The sequence below is a fragment of the Protopterus annectens genome, chromosome 7.part0 (assembly GCF_019279795.1).
Source record: "Protopterus annectens isolate FY-2018-M chromosome 7.part0, PAN1.0, whole genome shotgun sequence".
In the NCBI taxonomy this organism is placed as follows: Eukaryota; Metazoa; Chordata; order Ceratodontiformes; family Protopteridae; genus Protopterus; species Protopterus annectens.
In genome coordinates this window covers 125,359,726-125,380,290 of record NC_056739.1, presented here as the reverse complement: position 1 = coordinate 125,380,290, position 20,565 = coordinate 125,359,726, and the positions used below count along the sequence as shown (strand labels likewise).

General features: G+C 40.9%; 1 protein-coding gene across 1 annotated transcript in view; it reads right to left on the bottom strand.

The window, feature by feature from the left end:
• UHRF1BP1 (UHRF1 binding protein 1) overlaps positions 1 to 20,565 on the bottom strand; it is a 1,147,688-nt gene that overhangs the window by 331,595 nt on the left and 795,528 nt on the right. The window contains exon 14 of the mRNA XM_044076560.1: positions 373 to 1,916. Coding sequence (XP_043932495.1) covers positions 373 to 1,916 — 1,544 coding nt within the window. The remainder of the gene's footprint in view (positions 1 to 372; positions 1,917 to 20,565) is intronic.

Below are 20,565 nucleotides of genomic sequence, written 5' to 3'. Positions count from 1 at the left end.
TGAACTCTTGAGTAGGAAAACTGCCAAATAATAGGTGGAGGCAGAAAGAGGAAAGTTAAAAGCACCACTAGTACATTCACTACAGTGTTTTTTGTGCCACTGCTCTTCTGCTTTAACCACAAAGTATATCTGTATAAAAGACACCTGAAAGTACCAAAGGGCCTATTGGAGACATACGTGTCCAACAAGAAACCTATTAAATGATATGATGCAGTAGTTTTTGCTGGTCTCTCTTTAGACAGCCCATACACAGTATAAGCACCCATCAGCAGCTTGACATCCCTTAGTATTATGAGGCATAACAACAGAACTCAGGCTTTTAATTAAATCTCCTTTTCCATGGTTAAGACACTTGGCCTAAGCCTTACTCACCTGGCTGGTGGCAAGGACATCATTCGCTGCATGGTGGCAGTCATTTTTTCCCTGCTGATACTGAAGGCATCCTTTGTTATGGAAACGGCCTCTTTCAGTGCTTCTTTGGTGACATCTTTTGTTAAATTGAGAGCGCCTGTTAACTCCACCTCCAAATGCTTTAGTGGGATTAATTCAGCAGACCCACTAAAAGATGTGCTCCTGCTCTTAAGTGACAATGAGTTTGTGGAAGGACTTGCAGGACATTTCTGGTTGTCACAGACCAAGCCCACTTCATTTACAGCAGCAGCAGTTTCAGAATGAAGTGATTCCTCTGCTTCAAAGGCCTCTTCCACAGAACCTCCATCAAGCACGTTCTCAGTGTCATTGACTGTAGGGCAAACCACATGTGTATTTGTCACAGTCCCATTGCGGTGCAAGGGCAGTAAGTCACCCCCTGCTGCTGATCCAATGCTTGCTTCAACATTTTCAATACCACTATCTTCAAGACCCTTGGTAGAACCTGCTGCTGACTTAACTATGGACATTTCATTTGTTAATCCTTTCTCCTCTGTGGCTAGTGCCTCCCTGCTCCCTGAGGGTGAAAGATCAGAATCAGTCAGGCTGCTGCTGTCTGAGTCAGTTGACTTTGCTTCATAGCTTGAGGTAGGTATGGGCTGGAGCAGTAAAGCAATCTCTGCACTAGTGAGCGTAACTCCAATACAGCACGACATGGACTCCAACTGTGTCCCTGTGATTTCCTGTGTGTCCAAAGCCAGTTCTTCTTGTAACTCTGTCAGCATCTCCTTCAGACGCAGCAGCACCAGATACTGGTAGTGGTTCAAGCGTAGCTTTACATGAGCTTCTGTTTGTACAAGTAGGTGCAACTCTGCAAAAGCCTCCGCATCCAGATGCTTTGTGAGAGGCTTACCTTCTACTAGAATAGTATTACTCTCCATGGGAGCTACATCCCTCAGCTCATGTACTGTTCTAGATCTTTGGCTGTTTCCAAGTCTTACAGTAAAATGGTCACAATCAATATGATTGCTAAAGCTAATGGAGGATTTAATTTGCGCCTTCAGACCTGAGGGCTCAATCATCCTTTCTACCAGCTGGGACTGTACGAACTTTGTTGGGCGACAAACCCAAACACAGAGGGGAAATGGATCTACAAAGCTAAAAGGTTTGCCCTTTGAAGTCAATGCCCCCTCAAAATGCAAAGCTAGTTGTGCAAAATGCACAGACCAAATATCCTCAGAAGAAGACATTTTGAAAGTGTCAGGTGTAAAATTTTTGTGTGTTTGGAGTTTAGATTCCACTTCATAAGCATGATGCAGGAAAAGTGTCTGGAGCACATTAAAGCTGCTGCTTGTCTTGGGGAATTGTGTAAATGTAGAATGGAAGAACTCAGAAGCCGCAAATGTACGGAACACTTGCTGAAGGTCTGCTCGACTGCAGTGAGGTGAATGTCGGGTGTTAGTGGTGGTCATTGTGGTCATCTGGATGACAAGACTTTGAGGACGATCTGGGTGATCAGTGACTTTCTTCTCCACTGGGATAATGAACTGCATTTAAAGAAAAAATACATAAATAAGTACAACAAAAGCCATTTCTTTTCAGCAACAATTAAATCAACTTCTCATCAGAAGAGATGAGTATGCTACATAAGGAACACACTCTAGCAGTTACCTGGAAAAATGTTACATCAGGGTTGTTTTATGCAAATCAGCTGGGTATACCAGACCCTTTGTGAGGAATCACGTCCTGCCTCAAGCATACAACATTCAGCTCTTGCTAAGGATGTTGGGAGACATATGCAGAGTAATCTACCTTGTAACAATTAGAATTACAGTTACAAAAAACACAATTCGTCCACTTCCAATATCCAAAATGTTTGGGAGGGGGCACAGAGTTAAGTAGTTCAAGAAAGTGGAGAGTAGTACAGCCACGTCTAAGACTAGTGACTGAAAGAGTTGCCAGTTTAGCAATCAAAGGGCTTCACACAATCAGTTTAGGCTGATGTTTCAAACGATGTGGCTTTCTACTTTAGTGAGTAGCCATAGATTGTATTTTAATCCTGCATGCAAGGACTGGGAGTGGTTACCAACAGAGCAAGATAATACCCCAGCAGAAGAGTAGCTGTTAAATTTTAACCTTGTACAAAAATTCAACTATGTTACATGTGGAGCTTTTTTCCCTAGGCCTCCGCTGAAAAAGGACCTGTGTTAAGTAGGGCTTTCCTGGTAAACAAATTTAAAATAAAATAAATAAATAAATAAAGAGTAGCTGTTTGGGTTTGATGCGAGGATTAGTACTTTTTTTTATGTTTGCCTTGCTTCATCCAATGGCACCCTCCCTCAGTGCCCCACTTGCATTGCTGGGTCTACAAGTGTTCTCCAATTCCCCCAGACTTTCTCCATATGGGCTGGGATTGGCATGGAGGCTAAGGGCATCTGAGGGGGAGGGGGTCTGGCCATCTCCCTATCTGCTGGATAGTTTTTTCCATTTTGTTCCCTACTCTCTCACCCCCATGGTCTGATGGATTGCTGGAAGTGACCAAAGGGTGGGTGAGCTGGGGACATGCTGCTGTATTGCCCCATCTCTGCAGCAACTCAAATTCTCTTCCCTAATCCCACTTAAGACTACACCCCCTTCTTCACACATCCCTGGCCTTCAAGTATCACATGGGGAATGCTTTCGAGATCACCCCTCCTCCAGGACAGTAACACCCACCCCTCCCCTGCTGCTAATCAAACCCAGGTTGGCTGGGCTATAATCAGGGCTTTATCCCTTTATGCCACTGGACCTGCCAGTCCAGGATGCTTTGTTCATCTGATACTTTATCAATACACATTGTTAGCTTCATCAGCTGACACAATCCAAACAGCTGCAGCTTTGGGGTACAAGTTAGAGTCGGTTTTGAAATCAGCTGGGAGAATGGATTTTTCTTATATAATTGGCAATCTAAGAAAGGATATGGTCAGTAGTATCCATGTGTGCAATGGAGGGATGTAGAATAGTTCTACAATTGGGTGTTTTAGCAGAATGTGAAGGAATTCAGAAAGGAGTCGACTGAAGCAGGCATAAGGGGCAGCAACTTTAGAAGTACGCACATTAGTATATCTTCAGTGAGGACTGTGACCGACCCACACTTTTATGCGTTCCATTAATGCAAAACATATTGCAGCTTTATGGCTTTTCATAACCTTCTAGTTGCAGCTTTAGCCATGCTTCTGATATAACTAGGATGTTGAGATTTCATCCAACCTACAAGGAATGGGGGCAGGTCCAGTAAGGGTTTGCTGGACTGCAAAGAACGCAATCTTCAATGCAGGGACCAGAATTTGGATGATATAATATTAGGAATAAAAGTCTGATAAAGTGATACAGAGGGGGTTTTGTTAGCTTGTTTAAGACTACTAATATGTTCTGAAGGGCATAGAGGGAGGTGGTCCCTGTTCATGCTATTACAAACATATAGTTTGTTGATCTAAGCCCATGATTTTTGTGAAAGTTCCAGGGTTCAAATCACAGACAAGGCCAATGTTTTAGTAAAAAATCATGGATGTGAAAAGGCTTTTAGCCTTTGGCTTTATACTTTGAATGGGAAGGTTCAGGGTTTGTGTCTACTCTTACTTAACTCAAAGAATTCAATCTGTGAAAGGTGCAAATACAAAACTAAACTGGAGGTGTTCCACTCCAAGTCAACAACAAAACACCGTCTTACTACCATACACACCCATGCAACATCCAGACTACCGCCACAAAACTATTTTATGCTGAAGCCATTAAAAAAATTCTATCCAAGACTCCCAGGACTACCAAGTCTAGGAATCAGCCTAAACCCTCAAATGTACCACCTGCATTCTCTGACACTACTGAAAATACAACAATGAAGAGAGATCACACAACTAATATGCAGAAGCCCTTAAGACAGCAAACCAAGCTGTAGTTGGACACACATGTTCTACTCACCAGGCTAACCAAAGACAGGGTGAAGGCTAGCTGCCTCTCGAGTACCAAGATCTGAAATGTCACTAGAGCTCTGAAATCCATCACCTCCAGTTGCACATATGATCTGATCAATGCACGTGTGGCAGTGAATGAATTCAGATTCACCTTTTCGGGTCATATGAAGAGGGACATGATGCAACTATCTGAATATGCATCTGAAATGGGTGTGAAACTACTACTCAGCAGTATCCTACCATTGGTAAGAATGATGCCTCAATACAAACAAAAGTAAATGACTTATTATTGGCTTACTGATGTCATTCTAGGGGGAATCCAATATTGGTAGCCTGGGAGAAGATGTTTGACATCTCCAACTACTTTCCTATGGATGGCCTGCATCTCTCTCCTCATGGCTTCCGTATACTGGCCAAAACTGTTCACCCCTGCCACAGTACCTTTGAGGCAAGGTCATTCTCTTCAAATTGCCTACATAGTCAACCAAAATCAAAGTCATATAGACTGCTTAACACTACAAGCCTTAACAAAAAGCTGCACTCCATACAGGCATTCCTAACATATACAAATGTGTGTGCGTGTGTGTGTGTGTGTGTGTGTGTGTGTGTGTGTGCATGCGTGTGTGTGTGTGTGTGTGTGTGTGTGTGTGTGTGTGCATGCATGTATCTATATATAATCATATATATATATATTTACTGAAATGTAGTATCAGAACGGTGTGAAAGCACTCCTGTAGTGCAACATTTTACTGGCTACCACTCCTTCAGACCCCAAACAAAATTTGAAGGCGTAGCCGGGGGTTGGGGTTGGGTGTCAATGCCCATATAAAAAAAAATTACACCTCCAAACTACTTATGTAGGACAATGACCTTAAACTAGTCCACATCCTTCACAGAATAAACAAAACCCAGTATCACATCTTAGCCAACTCCATGACACTGGCAATCCATGATGTAGAGCTAAACAAACTGACATCCCTAACAACTGAAACCAACACTAACTTCTTGGCTGACTTCAACAGCTCTTCATTAACTGGGAAACTTACACCACAAGTAAGTATGAACAAAGACTCCTGGGCTTCATTAATGCCCGCTCCTTAGACCAACTAGTCGAAATCCCAATAAGGGACTCAAAAATGTTGGGCATGGTTCTCACCAGTATAGCCCACCTGTACTCAATGTCCATTGTTACTAAATCACTGCTCAAATCTGACTACTCTGCAGTAACACTTACTTTAAGTGCAAGTCCAGAGTTACTTTAAAACCACTCTGGCTTTAGAGTCTATTTCAACACAAATCTACTCTAGCTAATTGATGACTTCATGAAATTCAAACAGCCTCCTCATCTTAATGATCCCACTTCCCACACTATCATATTCATGGACAAGTTCTATGCACACCTCCAAACTTACAGTGAGGCTTCGGTCAACATAAGGAAGTAATACAATGCCAAATTCAAGAACAAAAGGTAAGACCCCAATATATATAAACTGTTTAATAATAAGAAGAAACTCCTAGCATGTAAGAGCGAACACCACCTCATCAGCCAAAGGAGGACTCAACATCAACAAAGAACGTAGGAATAAAATCAAATCCCCCAAAAGGAGCACATATTGAGAACTGCCAAAGGATAACTACGTCTTCTTCATCTGTGTCATAAACCATAAAAGTAATACTCAGCAATGCTCCGAGTTAATACAAAACAATACCACAAACTCATACCCTGAAGACATAAACCAATTTTTCATTGGACAAATTTATCTCTAATAGTAGTCCCTTATTCCACCCAAAAGTTCCACAGCACACTAGCATTCCTACACCACCAATAATCTCCTTCAAGCAAATCCTGAATGCTCTCCCTAAGGCTAAGAATACTGGCTTCATGGGCCCAGATAAAAGGTCAGGCTGTCTTCTTGTCAACATTAAAAATTGTCTGGCAGACCTGATACTAACTCTATTCAATCTCAGTGTCTCTACTGGATTTGTGCCAAAGGTATGGAGAAGTGTTGTAGTCATCCCACTCCATAAAAGGGGACCGACTACTGATCTGTTTAACTACAGACCCACAAACCTCACCGGCCTTATCTGTAAGTCAATGGAGAGCATTAGAACATTAAGCAACTTATTAACAAGGACATAGGCATTCTTCAAATCCTAGACTCAGACCAGTTTGGGTTTGTTAAAGGCAGATCCTGCCTTCTAAACTTGGTGGTCTACGTTGAACAAAACACTGAGGCATTAGACTCGGACAAATTGTTCCATGCTACATACCTGGACTTAGCCAAGGCCACTGATAGTATAATTCTGGCATGATTGAAAAGTTAACCCAATTAAAAGTAAAGCCCTGTGTTACCTGCTGCAGAGCAAAATGTCTCACTGACGGAACCCAATCTGTTAGTGTTGGAGGAACACTCTAATCAAAATGGGTAATTACCAAGAGGTTTCCCCAGGGATTGTTCTTAGGACCACAGTTCTTATCTACCAGTTTGACACCACGGTCAACATCAAAGGCTTGTGGCTGACTAAGTTTGCTGATGATAGCAAACTCAGAGCTGTCAAATTCCCCAAATGACCTCCAGATTTTACAGGCCTTAACGCAGACATACACATGGTACTTGGACCATGGGCTCAAATGCATAGAAATGCAGCATTGTGGTAAGAGCTCATGAATATCTAGGGAAACTGGAAATAAGAATTTAATTTCTGACAAAGGTTGAACTCGATATATATGGAGCGAAAATGAATGATTGCAATAACTTTTAATTGAAATGTTACAAATAAGTGGTTTATACGCAAACAGAAAATTGCAAATGAGCTGTTCAGAAAATAAATGTGATTTAATAAAAAAAGAAATGGAGCAGTTTGTCCTTTGGCAAATCTGTACACTCATGCTTCTAACACGTACATCACAACCCTTAAAATTTTACCTATCGTTAGGCACCGGAGTACTTTCATAGACAAGAAGGTATCTTTTGACCACCATGTGTTAACTGTTGTTAGGAAATTCTTTCATACAGCTACAATAATCAACAGGGTTATATCTTTCTCAATCTAAGGAAGTCATTATTCCCCTGTTCTCCTCTTTTGCCAGGCCAAAAGAGTACAATACCCCTTTTTCTATGTGTCTGTCTAGGCATATGACCCAGCTTGAGAGACCACCGCTTTTCCTTACTAAATCATTTAGGGGCCTGCCATCCTAGAGCTATACCATGACCACTTTCAAATGTTCCCTCTCTTTTCCATTTTTTACTGACTTCTGAGAGGAGACTTCTAACTAGCATACACAGTCTGATCCAATGCAACCTGCTACATATCCCCAAAACTACCACCATGCTAAACACCTGCTCAAGAGATCTAAACTTTTTTTGAAACACAAACAAGACTGATAGTGAGATACTGAGGCATCTGTCACAGAGAATCCCTTTTTGTTTTCCTTACCACTTTTAAGCATAACCTGGCCAATTAGAAGGGTGGTCTTAAAGTAAATCTCTCTGTCTCATCCCTCAAGCCCTTATGGAAAGGAGTCAACACTAAGTATATTGTACTATATTCCAATGGGGTCTGATGTTAATCCATGTATTGGCAAATTCTAACTGGGATGCCATGTCTAGGCTATAACCTATGAACTTATGCTGTGATTTACAACTTCATAACGGACTGATAAATTATGTCAGCCAGGGAGCTCAGCTGAAGGCTGCATGGGAGTGGCAGGATCATAAAAAAATGCATAAAGTAAAAGCAAGACAAAGCAATTATCAATAAAATCTGCCAAAATCAAGTGCAAAAAATGCAAATTAGTGCATGGAGTGCTGCAATTACACTCCACAATCTGGAAAAGATACGTGTTAAGCATATTCCTAGGGTGAGACCCAATCTTAACAACACTTAGGGGTGCTTAACAATTGCTTGTTGAGCACACAAAGTGCTGTTAAAAATTGAGCCTTGCTCTAGAAGTGGCATTAAGTAAAACAGCTTTTAAAAGCAGTTAAACATGTACTCTGCCCCACTTAAGAACTGTGGCAGAACAAACAGCTTTTAAAACCACAGCTCTGCAGAGAGGTACTTTGTTTCTGCCTGCTGACTGACTGTGCTAAGTGCTTTACTGGCTTCCAATGGCTTTTAAACCTGATGAAACACTTTGTGCTCCTAGACTTTTTTTTTCTGGTTTTCTCTATAAATGGTAGTATGTGGAGCAGATAAAGCTCCATGTACTACAAAGAATTATGATCGTGTCACCACTCATGACGGTTTACTATCTGTTGTCTACATGGATGTCAAAGTTCACCTCTCGAGCTTCAATCTTGAAGGTTTCTTGGCATTCATGCCTCAAGCACAATAATAAGTTGGTTATGGTCAGAAGTCTAAACATAATCTAGAATGCTCTGTATGTAAAGAAACTGGAGACATCTGCAGCTGCAAAAATAACCCTCATCAGCTATTTCACAAGTTGAGGGAGGGCCCTATGTGAGATGCAAAATGTAAGTGCATTGAAAATTTACTATAGTCGTAAGCAAGTCAAAAATGCTACATTGGGTTGCACAATGTCACAGCTCATGGAACGATAACAATATGTCAGGCAGAACAACTCAAAGAAGGCCAGCTGGCAGAGATTTTTTATGGGTCTTCAACTTCATCAGAAAGCATTCAACAGTTTTCTCATGCTTAACTTGCTATCCGGGGGGGAAATGATGCTTCTGACGCATCTTACTAAAATACCAAATAATTAGATACGCCCCCAAAAGGTTCCTAACCAAAAAGAAAACAGATCTAAAGTCACTGAGCTACCAAGAGAGTCTGAAAGCTCTATCCCTCTATTCACTGTCAAAAATCTTTTGAGGGGAAGTCTATGTCTTGCATCATTACAGATCCCACTGTCCTGGACCACCTCCTGTTATCTCCAAAAGTCCAAAGTTTCTATCAGTACTAGAACCAGGGACCTAAAGCATCACCACCAGATAAATAAAATAAGGTGAAAGAGCAGACTTATAATGCAGCTCTTCACAAACCTTTGGAAAAGCTTCCCTATATATAGAGCAGAGCAAATCCCTACCATCCTTTAAACATACCTAGATGGCTGGATTAGTATCTACAAATTTACATTGGCCTTTGAATATCTATAAGTCTATAAAACAAATTAATACATTCTAAATCAAATATGTGCAAAGGAAATTAAGTGTCTACAGGCAGTGCTGCTCTAGTCTTTTTTTTTAAACACCGTTATTACATTATCACTTAAGACAGGTTACGTTTACAAAAAAAGAAAAAACATTTTACCATTTTTCCATTTAGATACAGTATGCATCATACATATTTTGTTTGCTATTATCAGTCCAACATTCCAAAAAATTGCTGAATTCCTGATTTCCCTTAAAACTCACTCCTCCCCCTCCTGAACACTATCATGCATGTATTGTTCCCACAATTTCCATTTACTTTTATGTAATTTGATCCTTCACTTTTATCCTTCTTCCAGGTCTTTTATCTCATAATATTTGGGTATATATCATTTTATCAAAGGTTCATTACCACAAACCTTTGTTCATCGAACCTCACAGTGAACGTTCTTTCAGCAAATGTTCAGTTCAACAAATTACTTTCCCAGGGAAAGTAACAACTTGCCCTATTCCCCACTGGAGTGCGATCTCGGAGTTGCTATACATAAGCTGGGGAGGTTTAAAATACTGTGCTTTATGTGATGGTCTGAATGTTGGGAAAGTAATTAATTGAACTGAAAGTTAGCAGAAGTGAATGTTCATTGTATAAAGTTCGATGAACAAATGTTTGCAGTAGTGAACCCATGATAAAATGATACAGACTCTAATATTCAATACCTCGTATACAGTTGCTGTAGACTTATCTCCAATTTCTAGCAAATGTTTTTTCAGCGGCCAACAGATATAAACTTAAGGTCTTACTATGTCTAGGCAATTTGGATCCTGTATCCCAGCTCAAAAGAATTACTTCTTTACTTACAGACATCTGCTCACTCAATATTTCTGACAGAGTACTCTCTATGGAATTTTTAAAATCTGTAAACTCATTACACTTCCAAAACATATGTTCCCAGTTGCCTCTCTCTTTTCTGTCATACCACCAACATTTGCTAGCTACCTGTGGAAAAATTCTTTGAAGTCTGCTCGGGGTATAAACTACCTATGCAAACACTTCCAAGCAAAAGGGACCATATATATGTCTTCTCATTGTTTTCTTGTAAATTTCTATTCCAGTCTCCTCAATCTTTTGTAATCTCCTCTGATTTATTCTTAAAGTTACCATGCATACTTTATATGTCCTACTAATTATCCCTTTTTATTAGCTGCTTCTGTTCTGGATTCAGCTAAAAACTCTACCAGAGCAGGTCTTTCACTTAAAATCCCTCTATGTATTTCTCTTTGCCTGTACTCTAAGATCAAGCTCTGGTAGGGAAGGGAGTCTCTAGCCTACAATCCAAATGTCTTCTTGGCCTCATCCCACTCTAGTGCCTTTCCTGTTTTAGTTATTTGCTGCCAATATCTTGGTTCATTTGCCAAGTTTCTCCAGAAATTCCAGTCCCATCTTGCCCATTTTCTGTACCCCCTACTTGCAGGCATCCCTACTGGCAAAATTTCCTTTTTTCCATTCCAATGTTGGCTTAGTTCTTAGAATATTTTCTGTTACTTTATGAATATAGTATTCTGTACAGTTATTCTCCTCATGGATCTACATCCAACATCCCACTCTCTCTCCATTTCTTGAACTCCCCCGTGCTTTATCATCATTATCCCTTTCCACTTTGAATTACAACCTTTTGCCTGTGTTATTGTTATGAGCCTTAACTGCGTAGCTCTGAAATATCCCTTCTAATCAGGGAAACCTAAACTACCTTGTCCTATGGGAAGGATCAGCTCATCCCACTTATCTCTTGTCCTCTTTCCCTCATAGATAAATTCATTCAATTCTTTAATAATTATTGTCTACAACTTCTCACTGGGTTGATAAAAGTACAGTTGACCTATATACAAGACTAAAAGGGCTAAAAACATTTTCACTGCTTGCATCGTAATATCCATATCCATAAATAAGAATTTCCAGTTTCCCAATTTTTGTAGTATCTTTTTTTAGTCTCTTCCCACACATCCTTAGCTGTATTAATGTTGTCAAATGTTTGCCTCCCCTTCACAAAATCATACTGATCCATATCTACCAAGTTTGGAATCACCTTTGTCATTCTTTTAGCCATTATAGATACAGCCATTTTATAATCATGCTTTAAAATTGAAATGTGTCTATATGAAGCTGGGTCTGATGGGTGTTTGCTGTCTTTAGGTATTACAGTGACCACAGCTTTCTTCCTTGATGTTGCTGCTTCCCCTCCTTTTAAAATACTGTTAAGCAAAATCTTCAGATCTTTATCATTTTCTTCCTTCCAAACTTCCACAGGAGTAACATCTGTCCATAGAGACATTCCTGAAGACTGATAATACATCACTGTTTTTATGTTATGTTTGAGCCCCATTCACCTCTAACCTTGGCAAAAGTAAGTCTTCTATAAATATTTCCATTTGTACGCTTTAATTTACACATTTTTCTGCTTTATACAAATTTTCATAACATTTCTAGAATATTTCTAAAACCTCTACAAGAGTTCTGGTTATTTTTCTTATTATAGGTTCCCTAAGTCTGGTGAAAACTCTTTCAATGTTCTGTTGCCTAAGTCATTGTGGTAAACATTTTTGTGTTCTGGAGGTGTTGCTAAAAATGTTGCTCACCTGCAATCTTTCTGAACTCATGCATATTATATCCAGATACTCCCTTTTCTCTTTAGCACTCTGAATTGACCCCCTTCTTGTTCTGTGAGATTCTCCTTATTCTGCAGTACTTTAACCTTTGTCAGCCCCTCTAAGTGATTTCTATAACTTCTTAACCATATTGCATTTTCTTTTATTTTTAACCTATTTTTAAACTCCATTTTCACTTTATTCCAGTTACTAGCTCTAACTTCTGAAGATATTTCTATTTTCTTTAACAACTGTCAAATAACAGGTGGGAAAGTGCCAGTGACTTATTTTTACTTCATTACCCTGCATTTTTATCATAGTTTTTTTGGTGCATGATCAGAAATAGTAAAAAGATGTGTGGCAAAGCTTTCAATCAATTGCACACATTCCTGTGAAATAAAATGTCCATCTAGTCTAGCCCAGTTATTGTACCTTAGGGAATAATACTGAAATTATGTCAAGAGTTTCTACTACTTAATTCACATCTTCCATGCCAAACGTTTTCACAAATTTCTTCAGAAATCTACATTATTTTGTTATATTGCCCATAAGTCCCCTTGATATATCCTAACACAAATCAAATTCTAGTCCACCTATAAATAATATTCCCTGCTGAAAGCTAATTATTTCTCCCAAAATTTTCTTAAACTCCATAACAGCAGTTTTAAGTGGAATATAAATACATGCCATTGTAATCCTCCTCTCTTGCCAGTAGCCTCTTACTACCACAAGTCTATCATTTTTGTCTTTTTTCCCTCATCTATCACTATTGGAGCCCCTGTAACAATTCGTATAATCATCTCCCTTTTCTTCTGTTCGTAGTATTCTGTTGAATATCCATTCTGAATTCTTCTCTGTTGAAATTGCATGCTCATTTCTTTCCATGTGTCTCCTGCAGCATTGCTATTTGCACTCTGCATTTCTGAATATAATTTAATACTCCAAGACCATTCACATTCCAGGGAGATATATACAGCACAGCCATCATGATAAAAAGCAATTGTTCCCACCTATCATACATAACAGTCTTTAGAATGTGTACTTCCAGGCTTTGTGGTACACGCATATACCAATGTTTGGCAGGCTGATCTTTTGTACAGTTGATGTTCTTCGTCTCACATTGCTGCAGTCATAACCTGTGGGTAGTCCGCTGTCCTCGGTCGGCCCGAATACCAAAGTGTTAGGCTGGCGTCGGTCATGGTCGCTCAGATCTGACGTCAGTACGCAGTGGTACTAAAGCGCATGACCGACGCCATATCCTCAGTCTTTCTTGCCGCATGGTCCGAAGCAGAAGCAGCGTTTGCAAGTGCCGTTCGGCATCCTGAAATTTTCGTATTCTGAGTTTCAGACCGAAGACCAAGTTGGGCTAAGTACCCCGTTGGGGAATATTTTTGTCTTTTCTTGCCTCAGTTAAATCCGGATGTCAGAAAAAGTTAATAATTGTATTTCTTGTGGGAAACAGATACCTCATAGGGACTACCACTCTCTCTGTATTCCTTGCTTGGGGCCTGAGCACGACGTAGTCGGGTGTCGCTTTTGCACTAGATTTAATAAGCGCACCATTAAACGTAGGTTAGATTGTGCTAGACTTGTTTTCGGTAAGCGGTGTAACTACAACATGCCGTCGGATCCTCCGACGCCCGCTACCGCTAAGAAGCGAAAAGATAAATCGTTAAAGTCTAAGCAGGATGAGTCGTCCGTTGCGGACGCCGGTTCTATGGAAACTACGGTTGAGTCTGTGGATCCAGCCGAGGTTTCAGCTGAATCACAGGGGGAGCCTTTAATCTTACAGGAATTGGCCTCTCAGGAGTTAGGTCAGGCCGAGGGGGCCTCTCAAGTTTCTGTAGTTCCTTCTTTACATAAGGTTGTTAGGCCTTCTACTTCTGTCACTAAAGCCCCTTCTAAAGCTAGACCTGGTCTTTCTGGCACAGGCGTCAGCCCTAGTTCTTCAGGCTCTGTCCCTAAAAAACATATGCTAAAAATGGCAGAGGATTTGATTACTTTAATCAGAGGTTCTATGCCCCCTCCAGATAAGAGGCCTAGGGTGGAGACAGAAGTGGAGGGATTGGAGCATTCCTCAGATTACTCTGAGTCTTCAGCTGAGGACATTCAGGATTTTCCTCCCTATTCTGATTCGGATGCAGAGGATTCCAGTCCTTCTGCTTCTCCTCCAGAGGATTTTTCCTTTTCTGAAACCCTGCACTCCATGAGGGAGCATTTTAAGTGGGAAGGTCAGGATTTTTCTGATTCTCGTAAGAGGCTTAGGGAATTTTTGTTTTTACCACAACATAGGCCCTTGGCTATTCCCCCTGTTTTGGATGTTGTTCAGGATGTTTTTTCTGAAGCTTCCCTTAATCCTGATTCTTTACCACCTGCCCCTGTCAAGCCAGACAGGTATTACAGAGTTCCAGAGGCTCACAAATATTTGTATAAGAGTCCTAGAGCTGACCCGGAAACTATTAGTCAGGGACCTAAGGGTGTCAGGGCTTCTGTAGTTAAGAATCAAGTTCCTCTGTTTAAAGATTCTAGAGCATTGGATAGGTGGGGTAAAAAAGTGTATACCTCCTCCACGCTGGCTATGAGGGCTTTAAATTGCCAGTTTCATATGCTGAAGTACCAGAATTTTCTGTTAAGTCAGTTGAAATCTAAGGTAGATGCTTTAGCTGAGGGTATAGAGTGTAAGGAATTGCAGGACTTAGTTCATGCCTCTGATCAGGTAGGTAAGCATTCCTTGCAGTGTGGCTTTGATGCTCTTCAGGCTTCTTCCAGGGTGGCTGCCACTGGTTCAGTTATTCGTAGGCACGCCTGGCTTAAAGATCAGAATTTGTCAGAGCATGTTAAAGCTAGAATTTTGGATGCTCCCCTTCAATCTGAAGTTCTTTTTGGTTCCCCTGTGGAGTCAGTTTTGAAGAAAATGGAAGACAAAGCTAAGTCCATGCAGACGGTTAAGGAATTTTTACAAGTGCAGCCCCCTAAGTTTAGCAGAAATTGGCCTGCAAAAGGATGGGCTTATCCTTCTTCTGATTTTCAGTCTAAGGGCAGATCTGGTAGGGGCAGAGCTCATGCTCAGGGTTCTTTCAGACCTAGGACGTGGAGTTCTCCTGCACAATCTTCTGGTGAGGGCAGGGGTCAGCCTTTTCGTAAACAGACCCAATGACCTGTATCTCCAGCTGCCAGATTCCTCCTGTCTGGCAGCTCCTCTAGGAGGAAAGTTGGCACTTTTCAAGCAAAATTGGCTTTTGGTCACCCAGGACAAATGGGTGTTGGACATTATAAATCGAGGCTACAAGTTTTATTTCCACACCTTGCCTCCTTTCAAAGGCATGCCGGACGCACCTCCTCAGCAAAGGCTGGAGGCTCACAAGCAGATTTCTTTACTTTTACAAATGGGGGCTATCCAGGTGGTACCTCCGTCAGAGGTAGGCCTAGGATTTTATTCTCGCCTGTTTCTTGTGCCAAAGAAAGGAAACACTTGGAGGCCAATTCTGGATTTGTCCATTCTCAATACATACCTAGACATTCCAAAGTTCAAGATGTTAACTTTGCAGCAACTTCTGCCTCTGCTAGGCAAAGATCACTGGATGGTAACTCTGGATCTCAAAGAGGCTTATCTTCACATTCCTATCAGGCCCAGCTACAGGAGGTTCCTGCGTTTTCGGGCTGGTGCTTTTCATTATCAGTTCTCTGCATTGCCCTTTGGCTTATCTACTGCGCCCAGGGTGTTCACAAAGGTCCTGGCTCCTGTGATAGCCTTCTTAAGACTAAGAGGAATACAAATTTATCCTTATCTGGACGATTGCCTGATTCTTGCTCAAGACAAAGTCAAGTTACTTCAGCATCTACAGTATGTAATGGCAGTTTTAAGGTGCCTAGGGTATTCTGTGAACGAAACAAAGTCCAGTCTAGTACCCTCTCAGGACATGTGCTTTCTGGGTGTGAGACTGAATACAGCCACTCAGATGGCTTTTTTGACCCCGGACAAACAAAGAAATCTTCCCCTATACTTCCAGCAATTGTCCCTACTGTCCAGGCTGACTGCAAGGACAGTCCTTCAAGCCTTGGGGTTCATGGCATCTTGTATTCTGGTACTTCCCAATGCCAAACTACATATGAGGAAGCTACAATGGTATCTCAAAAGTGTATGGACTCAACACTGCCACGATTTGGACACTGTCATTCAGATAATACCTTGCATCCAAAAGGAATTTTTGTGGTGGGCTCAGGAATGTCACCTAAACAAGGGACACTCTGTGACCCGACCAGAGGCGAGTCAGATCTTAACGACAGATGCCTCAGACATGGCTTGGGGAGCACACTTCAATGGGAAATGGATTCAAGACACATGGCCTCCCAGACTACAGCATTTGCATATCAACATGAAGGAGATGTTAGCAGTCCAATTTGCACTGATGGCTTTCAAGGATCTACTTCAACCAGGACAGGTGTTGATTCAAACAGACAACACAACAGTCATGTGGTACATCAACAAGCAGGGGGGAACCCATTCGTACCCTCTTTGCAGACAAGCTATGATTTTGTGGGAGACTGCTCTGAGTTTGCACGTCACTCTTCAAGCAAGGTTTCTGCCAGGAGCACAGAACTCCTTAGCAGATGTTTTGAGCAGACAGATGGTGGATCCCCACGAGTGGAAATTGGATCCTCATGTATTTCAACAGTTGACAGTGGCTTGGGGAACTCCAGACATAGATCTGTTCGCTTCTCCACTAAATTTCCAACTGCTAACATTTTGCACAAAGATGTTTCACCCAAAAGCTTGGAAAGTGGATGCTCTATCTTTCAGTTGGAACAACCTTCACGTCTATGCTTTTCCTCCTCTGCCTCTCCTTCCCAAGGTGCTCTTGAAGGTCAGACAGGACAAGCCTTGCATGATTTTAATAGCTCCAGATTGGCCACGTCAGCACTGGTATCCTCTTCTGAGGAGTTTAGTACAGGAGCCTCCTTGGCCTTTGCCACCAATTCCACACCTTTTGTCCCAGGCAAGCAATCATTTCCTCAATGTCAAGATACAGTCCCTGCATCTGACAGCCTGGCATATTCTGTTTTAGACCCTGGGGGGTCGCAGCTACCTCAACAAGTTTTGAATGTCATATTGGAAGCCAGACGACCTAGTACTAGGAAAGTTTATGCTGATAAATGGAGGAGATTTTTTCTTTGGAGCACAGCAAAGAGCTTTGATGTTTCGGTGCCTAATTTGAGTGTTACACTACAGTACCTTACAGAATTATTAGACAAGGGTTTGTCTTTCTCCTCCGTGAAAGTTCATGCTGCAGCCATTTCTGCTCACAATGATTGTGACCCACCATTATTTTCTCACCCTTTAAGCAATTTCTTAGAGGGGCAAAGAACATAAGACCCCCACGTAGAGCTCCTACTCCTTCCTGGGATCTCAATTTTGTGTTGGAAAAGCTTACTTTACCTCCTTTTGAACCTGCAGCTACATCTGAGTTGAAGTTTTTGTCTTGGAAGACTGCTTTTTTGTTGGCCATTACTTCTGCTAGAAGGGTATCTGAATTACAGGCTCTAATGGCAGTTGAACCCTTCCTGATATTCCATAAGGATAGGGTATCCCTGCGTACTAACCCTACTTTTATGCCTAAAGTTGTTTCTAATGTGGCCTTAAACCAATCTATTCATTTGCCTACTTTTTATGCTGATCCCCAAAATAAAGGGGAAAAAATTTTGCATTCTTTGGATATTCACAGGCAGTTACGCTATTATTTGAGCAGAACTAAAGGGTTCAGGCAGACTCAACAGTTATTCATTTCTTTCGCTTTGGGTTCACAAGGAAAAGCTGTTTCAAAGCAAACTATTTCTAAGTGGATTGGTCATTGTATTGCTTTTTGTTATTCTCATCATGGAAAGGATGTTCCGGCTGGGATCAGACCTCATTCCACTAGGGCTACTGCCACTTCTACTGCCTTTTTAAGGGGAGTAGCTACTAAGGATATTTTGGAGGCAGCTACTTGGAGTTCAGTCTAGGGCTGGGTTTGCCACTGCAGTTTTACAGGGCATGTTAGCAGCTCCTAATGCTTTTTAATTTTGCCAACCTCCCTTACCTTTGCTTTGGGATTCTACCCACAGGTTATGACTGCAGCAATGTGAGATGAAGAACATAGTACAGTTTTGTACCTACCATAAATGTAGATGTTCGAGGATCCACATTGCTGCAGTCCAATTTTCCCTCCCTCCTTCCCCTCTGTAGTTTGGGGTTGCTGTGTTGCTTTTGGGGTAATTATTTTTCTACATTGGTGGTTGGGTATTTTCTATTTTTGGCTATGGCCTTTTCTTTTTAGGCCTTCTGACATCTGGGGCAAGAAAGACTGAGGATATGGCGTCGGTCATGCGCTTTAGTACCACTGCGTACTGACGTCAGATCTGAGTGACCATGACCGACGCCAGCCTAACACTTTGGTATTCGGGCCGACCGAGGACAGCGGACTACCCACAGGTTATGACTGCAGCAATGTGGATCCTCGAACATCTACATTTATGGTAGGTACAAAACTGTACTTTTCTTCTCCTCTCCAATTTGAATCTCAGTCACATTTTTCAACAAAAAAACTAAATACAAAACATCCCCATCCCTTATCAACTTGGAACAAACACACAAATCTATATACATCTTCAAAACAAGGCATTTAACCCTCCAGAAGGGAACAATTGCCCCAAATTGATAGCTACATCTACAGGAATTATTTAACTTAAAATTAAAGCTACCCATGCTGAAGCCTATGCTCCCACTTATGCTGAATGCTGACAGTACTCATCTCTCGCTCACCTCCCAGACATGAAAAACAACTTGTGTGGTTTCAGAAAACATTACCCGTTAGCTATAACAAAAAGTGCACTGGCTACCTTTAAATAAAACTAAATTTGACACTGTTCTATTAACTGCATTAAAGTATTAAAGCTGCTAGAGAGGTTAACGCTTATTCACTTCCCATAATTTCAAACAATGTTTTCACTGAACTGCTTTACTTTGCATTTCTCTCAGCAAATAATACTCAGAATTAAACTGCTTACACCTGCAGACAGTGCATCTCCATGGAAGTGTACTTAGCAATGAGTCTTTGTAAATTTCACTCAGAAAAGAATACACAGCTGCCCCCAGCTGCAGACATCTCGACTCCACTGAACATTTGCCAGTGGAAAAAAACAGACTAGCATCTTTGCTGTTGTAAGAAGCTTCGCATTTTCAAGGCTTTCATAATTTTGTCTTATTTTTAAAGCCTACATGGTTCCAAAACACACCTGTTTATAGCTTAAACCCAAGGTAGTAATCTAGATGTTCATCCTTGTAAAATAAAAAACAGAAAATATCTCAATTCTGCATATTAAATAATCATTGCACTTTTATAGTCCCCCCCCACTTTGCAGCCCAAGATCACAGCATATAAACATTAAACTTGCTTTTGTCCAGCTTTTTTCTCTAGTCATGTTGTAAAACCTATAATTCTTGAAACTAAAAAAAGTACTTGTTTACTTTCATATCTTTAACTCAAACAGCCACTGAAAAGAATCCCCCACATTTAAAATACCCCTGACAACACACTAGACAAAGCTGTTTTTTTGTATTTAACATGCAGCTTACAGCATGAAATATTGAAACAAATACAGATAAGAACTTTCAGTTAGTTTCCCCATTTTTAGTATCCTTCTAAACATTAATGATATAAAGTGAGGTATATGCTTTACAGTCCATTCATAAGTTTAACAAAGTTAACACAAGTCCAGTGATTCTAAGCTATTTTTTTTTTTGCAAAGTCATATTTCACAAATGTGATGATATACTTATAATCTTCCATTTATTCAGTTTCAGAGCTGCTGGTCTTCTTCCTGCTCACTTCCAACACCAAACACCAGACTCTGGTTCAATTCCAAGGTACTCTCGATTCTTCTACCCAATTTCAGTGCTTTTTTCTGTCTCAAGCATTTTCCTTTGGGAAATTGGAAAAAGTTTCACTGACAAAGTCTCTATGAACCTTAGTGTCAGAAGAATGAGATGAGGAAGCCCCTTTCTGCTTGGTTACTCACTTTTTGTTGGATAAAATATTTTATTCCTTCTTAGCCTGTAGTGTGTCAAAAATGAATTTGATCATTAAGGGAAAAAAACACTTTTAAGACAGCTGGATACAATAGATTGAATCTCACCTGTCTCTCGACATTCCCTGACTGCTGAGATAAATCTGCTTCTCTTCTGCGTGGTATGCAGTGAAGAAGCATTTTCTACAAACATTCTGCTGTCTCAAATTTTTAATACTTTGCCCTTCTGTTACAGTCTTGTCAGGATCAAATCTTTCTGCTGAAGTGATTGCATCTACTAACATAGATCTTGGCTGCTTTCTCATGGTCAGGATTGGGGCATACATTCAATGTACCCTTTTGATTAAGAAATTCTGCTGTGGAACACCAGTCCAGTTGCTTACTTGTGTTTTTATAAAATGAATACAGTCTGTTCCTTCCAGTTT